Consider the following 6,967-nt stretch of genomic DNA (forward strand, 5'->3'; position numbering starts at 1 on the left):
ACTTACTTATAGTTTGATTTTTGTATTTTTTTTCTTCGTTATTCAAACGGTTATATATTATCAATATGCTATGAAATATATAGAAAAAACTAATTAAAATTTTATATGTAATGTAATTAAAAATTTTACAAAAAAAATGATAAAAAAATCGGTGTAAATAAAAGAAATATAAATATTTACGGTCGACACATAATTCAACGAAATATCTTTATTTTTTATCCAACACACAATTCATTGACTTATAATTTGACATGCTTAACCTGAATCATACCATATGTATTGTTTTTCTTATAAATAGACTCCTCCAAATTTTATTTTGATCGTAAGTAATGAAACGAGTTGGCCCAAGTATTTGTCATCGTTTAATGAAATAAATTACTGAGTTATGTTCATTTATTACTATTAAGATATGTATGTTTATGTAAATCATATATATTCATATTATATGTATTAATTAGTCCAACGATATTCATACAAACAATGCACCTCAAGATGACGATAATAAAATAAATTACTTTATTAGTGATATATAAAATTTTGAAAATGACATTGTAAAAGTTTTAGGTTTATTAGTACATTTATTAATCGGTAAAAGTAGTAGTTTCTAATAATTTTTTTTAGGTATTTAGTTCTCGTGAACAATTAATAGATTGAGTTAAAAAGACGGAACGGCGACTTGGTTACGCTATTATATTAAAAAGATCCACTACTAATATAAATGTTTATTTTCAGTATTATCATATAAGTGTTTACAAAATTAAAATAATATCCATAAAAAATAGTGGTAGCAAGATAGTAAAATAATAAATATATACTTCATTCTAAAAGGTTAAGAATGTAGAATATATATTTTTATTAAATGCAATTATATTTTTATTACGTATGCTTGGTAATATCATGTTTGCAAAAAACAATTACAAAAAGAAGGTTAAATAAACTTACGAACAAACATCCAAATACATTAAAAAGCTAAAATCAGTAAACTAAATAAATTATATTAGCCACGTTATATTGGTAGCAAGATAGTAAAATAATAAATATATACTTCATTCTAAAAGGTTAAGAATGTAGAATATATATTTTTATTAAATGCAATTATATTTTTATTAATGATAAAATAACTGACGTATGCTTGGTAATATCATGTTTGAAAAAAATAATTACAAAAAGAAGGTTAAATAAACTTACGAACAAACATATAAATACATTAAAAAGCTAAAATCAGTAAACTAAATAAATTATATTAGTATAGATTAGTAATTATAAAGAATAAAAAATAAAGGGTTGTAAGTAAAATCATTCAAAATTAAAAATGATTGAAATAAAAAACAAAATATAAAGTAAAGGACTAAAGATGTAATTTTATTCGTAATGGGTTCGGTCATATCATAGAATTTTATTGTTACGTTTCAATGGTTTTGACCCTATTAATAGTGGTTTATTAAGAGTGGTTTTGATCGTTTGGAGTGGTTTTGACCTATAATCGGGTGCGATTAGCAATACCCCTGAGAAAGGTGATTGGCTATGCACGGAAGCCAATCGGTCCATGCGGTTTCCATAATAGTACACGCATGTAATCTAATGTTTTTATTTCCGATTCCTATAAGGCTAAGCGGAGTGGCACTCGCCAAAGCCACTCGCTTAGCTCGCCATGGGTTTAGAATACCACCCCTTAGCTCTCGCTAAGGGGGTCGCCAAGAGATAGACGCCAACTTCATAGCGAGAAGTAAGAGAAACATTTAAAGGAGTCTGATTGGTTGAAACTCAATTCTTGGGATTACAACATGTAGCGTGGTCTCAAAGTAATTTATGGCTGAAAAGTAAATATCTCAATTTATGACTCAATTTATGAAAAGTAAATATCTCAATTTATGATACAACAACCTCAACAATATATATATATATATATATATATATATATATATATTCAACTACCAATTCAACCAATATAAATTAAACCACACTCTCACCAATTTACACACACAAAATACCATATCATTTTTACAAACTCTCTCAATTCAAGAAAAAATGTCTTCATCTCAAACAAAAAAAAACCCCAAGAACCAACAAAAAAAAATCTTCAAACCTTCCATCACTACATCTTCCACCTCCAAACACTCAATCAACAAACCTTCCATCCCCAAACCTTCCATCACCACCATGTTATCGACCATCATTTGATCAACCAATTCACTCTCCCGCTAACTTCTACTTTCCTACAATGGCTCCGCAAATGTTTCCATTTAATCCTTTCTCTTCTCAACCAATGGGATTTTACCATAACCAATCTCAACCAACACCTCGGCCGGATATGGATCTTGATCCGTTTGAAACGGTTCAAGAAACTCAATTCTTTTCTCAACCCCAACCGCAAACTAACTTTCAATCTCAACCACGTCGCCTACTCAACGAGTCATCCGATTCTTCTGATGAAGGCCCCGTTGAAGATCCAGTTCAAGAATCCTTTCAAGAGCCCGAAGAGGAACCATACGCACAAAAAAAAGGAAAAGGAAGGGCTCCAAGTAAAGGGTGGACGGATGATGAAGAAAGGGCACTAGCTCAATCATGGCTAGATGTGTCGGAGGACCCGATCCACGGGAAAGACCAAGACTCAAAAACCTTCAAACAAAAAGTTTGGATTAACTTTTGCAACCGCATGAATAAGAAGTACCGCAACCCCGATTCACTTTACTCGAAGTGGAGGAACGCCAACCGAGCCGCAATGGAGTTCAACGGCATATACATGAACGCGATGAAAAATCCCCAAAGCGGTGCAACTGAGGTGGATGTCATGGCTAAGGTTCGAAAGATTTACAAGGCGAAAGTCGGAAAACCGTTTGTCAATGAATCGTTTTGGGGAGTTGTAAAGGGCAATAAAAAATGGCTAGATCTAAAAAGTCCAGACGATTATGCGGGGATGTCCAAACGAAGCAAAACTTCGGAGTCCAGCCACAGTCAATCTTCTGATGCGCGTATCGGAGGGATTGACCTCAACAATGATTGTCCTTATGAAGTTCCAACTCGTCCTATGGGACGAGACAAAGCAAAAAGAAAGTTGAAAGGAGCACAAAGTTCGTCGACTGAAGCGGAGGAGATAATAAACTCAATCAAAGGGTTAGACGATAAGCTTGAGGGTTTTTTGGAAGTGGGAAAGTTAAAAGAAATGAACCGTGCTAGAAAGGAAAAGAACCGTGCGTTAGAACTTTACTTTAAACCCATAGGAGATCAATTGTCCGAGGAGGAACGTCAGGTTATTATCAAGGCCAAGCGGGATCTCGCTAAAGAGTACAACTGGGATTAGTTGTAGTTTTTTTAAGTCGTGTGTTTCGTCTACTATTATATATATATATATATATATATATATATATATATATATAAAGTTAAATGTAAATATATGATCATATTATATGGAATCGTGTTTATATATATATATATATATATATATATATATATATATATATATATATATATATATATATATATATATATATATATATATATAATGCAAATATAACTATATAAAGTAAAGTGCATGGAATCTATATAAAGTAAAATGCATGGAATCTAGGTAATCACGTGATGCCACCCTTGGCATCTATGCAATTTTGTCTTCATATCTTTTGGCATAGAATATTTTTTTTTGCAGGGAATCAAATAAGGAATCAAGTCACTTCACTCTTGCATCAGTCGATATATGATATATATATGTAACACATTAACTCCTAGTAGTAGCTAAGCAAAACTATTCAAACATTGAATCAAGCTGTATCAAAGAAAAAATATTACTTCAATGTCGTCTTCGTCATCTTCATCGGACGATGTTCTTGATAGTGTAGTGCAGTCGGTCGTCTCCGTACGTAATATGCTACAACAACGTCTTAACAACATTGAATCAAGCAACAATCAACGTAAACGAAGAAGATATATTCAAAGACAACGTGAAGCGGCCCACCAACGTCTCATGCAAGATTATTTTGACGAGAATGCTCTCTTTGAAGGATATTATTTCCGCAGACGATTTCGGATGCATAAAGATTTGTTTATGCGTATTGTAGAAGGTGTGACTTCAGTGTCTGATTATATACAGCAACGCTCAGACGCAAAAGGTACATTAGGCTTTGATCCAGTTCAAAAATGTACTGCTGTATTTCGTATGTTAGCCTATGCCACCCCCCCTGATGCACTAGACGAGAGTTTTAGAATGTCTGCACGTACTGCCCGAGAAAGTCTTCATGAATTTTGCATAGCTGTCATGTCTTTGTATGGTCCACGATATTTGCGTCGGCCTACTGCTTATGACATACAACAATTGTATGCTCATCATGGAAATGTGCATGGTTTGCCTGGGATGTTAGGAAGTTTAGATTGTATGCACTGGAGATGGAATGCGTGTCCTAACGCATATCAAGGACAATACACAAAGGGCAATTATCATTATCCCACGGTCGTACTTGAAGCTGTAGCGTCATAGGATTTGTGGATCTGGCATGCCTTTTTCGGCAGTGCCGGTTCGCTTAATGACATTAATATTCTCAATAATTCACCAATATTCAACAAGGTGTATGACGGTACTGCCCCAGATTCGTCATTTGTACTCCGAGGAACAGAATACAAATTTGGGTACTATCTTGTGGATGGGATCTATCCTGACCTTTCTGTTTTCGTTAAAAGTTTGTCATGTCCGGATGACCCTCAGAGGGCCAAATTTAAGAGAGTCCAAGAAAAAGCAAGAAAAGATATTGAACGAGCGTTTGGAGCACTAAAAAAGCGTTGGCAGATAGTTGCAAAACCATCCATGTTTCGTGATATTTCTAATATGACAGAGGTGATGTATACATGTATCATATTGCATAATATGATAGTAGAACATGAAGGAAATGCGATATGCGTGTACGACGAGAATGAAGTCATCCCGGAGACACATCCACTAGAATATGGTGGTCAAGAATGGATGCAAAGATTGAGGATAATTCAGAGTGCAGTAATCCATACCGATCTTCGCCGCCATTTGACCGATCATCTTTGGACGATGGACAATCTTGATCTAAATATGCCACCGGAAGACGAATTGGAAGGCCAGTATTCGGAGGAAGACCCGTTGCTTTAGTGTGTGTTTTTTTTTATATTAAATCATGTTTTAGATCTTAAGTAGTATTAAATCGTGTTTTAAGTTATTGTATATAGTATTTAATATTAAATAAAAAATATTTTTTTATTAAAATAAAGTAATTAAATTAAATTACAAAAAGTAAATACAAAAAATATATTTATTAAAATATAGTAATTAAATTAAATTACAAAAAGTAAATACAAAAAATATATTTATTAAAATATAGTAATTAAATTAAATTATAAAAAAAATACAAAAAGTTGAGTGCTAAGAGTGTTACCACTCCTTACCAAATGTTAAGTGTAGGTGTTAAAAGGAGAAAAATGATGTGGCATTTAAAATGCTTATGTGGCAAGGTGCCAAGAGTGTCACCACTCCTCTTAGCCTAAGAGAACGTGTATGATTTTTTTTGTATCAATCTCGTACTTATTCCGGTAAGGATTGTTTGTTGTAAGTTATTATTTAGTAAATTGCAAGAAAGTTACTAAAAAATTTTGATTTTGATATCAAGAAAGTTACTACTATTATTTACACGGTAAATTATCATAAACTTTTGATTTAGATATCAAATTTTTTTTACTCACGTCACTGTATTTACAATTTTGTTGTAATATCAACCAAATGACCGGTTTTTCTTCTCTCTCGGTAACCACATTTTCCAAATTGCAATAAAGTCACTATATTACTACAAAAATTTTGATTTTGACATCGAGTTTTTTTTTTCGATTATGTTACTATATTTACAATTTTATTGTAATATCAACCACATGATGGGTTCGATGCAAACCCTATATTTGAAACTCAATCTTGCCATATAAAAGATCTGGCGTGACTTCCACATCATAATATTATCATGTCATTTATTTGGTAACTTGCTAGATTGATGGTAATCGGTCACTTGGAGCATCATTAATAATCTTTGATAGGACTGTAAACGAACTGAACGTTCGGTGAACCGTTCGTGAACTATTCAGCGGAAAGTCCGTTTATTTAATAAATGAACAAACGTGAACATAAATTATTGTTCGTTTAACTAAACGAGCGAACATGAACAATGGTCTCATTCATTCATTTATGTTCGTGAACGTTCGTTTATGTTCGTTTGTTTAAGTTTATTTATGTTAATTTGTATTTATTTAATTGTTTTTTATTACATTATTATATTATATGTTCGTTTATGTTTGTTCGTTTATGTTCATTCGTTTAGCATGTTCACGAATATAAACAGACGAACATGAACATGGAATTTGTTAAACGAACGAACATGAACAAGAAAACTCGTTCGTTTGTTCGGTTAACTTAAACGAATGAACATGAACAAGCCCTTGTTTGTGTTCGTTCAGTTCGTTTACATTTTTTGAAGATAGTAGAGGAACAACAAGTTCAACAGTGTTGATGTTGGTATACCCTGGTGACATGAACTCTAGAAGAATGTCAATCATCCTTGGGTAAGTCACATAAGTAGGTCTTTTCTTGTAGCCAGGGGGAAGGCATTGTTTGAGAACAAAATTAGAACTATCTCGAGTACCTTGAAAGGAAAGATCATAACCCTAACCTGGCAAGCATAGACTTGGACTTCTTTTCTGATGGAAAAGCAGAAAACGCAACATAATTTGGAAGACAAGGTATGTGATTATTTTCGAAGAAGAGGTTCATGAAATTAAATGAACGAACGATACCAATGTTAATTTTTGTTCGTTTAACTAAACGAACGAGAATTTGTGTTCAAAAAGAAACAAATAATTTCAAAGGAGAAAAACCGGATGAAGCGGTCTGTACAATCAGCCGGAGATCGAGTGGTGGTTTCCCAAAATATCTTTATTTATTTTATGTGTAGCATCGAGGTGTTATCTTATG

The 6,967-nt window shown here is 32.9% G+C and overlaps 1 protein-coding gene across 1 annotated transcript; it reads left to right on the forward strand.

Moving 5' to 3' along the window:
* The first annotated feature begins 3,790 nt into the window (after positions 1 to 3,790).
* Positions 3,791 to 5,107, forward strand: LOC145131706 (uncharacterized). Its single transcript, XM_079066363.1, has 2 exons — positions 3,791 to 4,447; positions 4,559 to 5,107. Exons 1-2 carry the CDS (start codon positions 3,791 to 3,793, stop codon positions 5,105 to 5,107), a joined length of 1,206 nt encoding a protein of 401 aa, XP_078922489.1.
* The last annotated feature ends 1,860 nt before the right edge of the window (positions 5,108 to 6,967 follow it).

This window comes from Lactuca virosa, chromosome 8 (assembly GCF_052849685.1).
Source record: "Lactuca virosa cultivar CGN04683 chromosome 8, Lactuca_virosa_CGN04683_v6, whole genome shotgun sequence".
Lineage (NCBI taxonomy): Eukaryota > Viridiplantae > Streptophyta > Magnoliopsida > Asterales > Asteraceae > Lactuca > Lactuca virosa.

Excerpts from the sequence above, each read along its gene's own strand:
- LOC145131706 (XM_079066363.1), top strand. The coding sequence starts at position 3,791 with ATGTCGTCTTCGTCATCTTCATCGGACGATGTTCTTGATAGTGTAGTG. Across the intron at positions 4,448-4,558 it reads ATTATCATTATCCCACGGTC|GTGTATGACGGTACTGCCCC; the intron begins GTACTTGAAGCT and ends ATATTCAACAAG.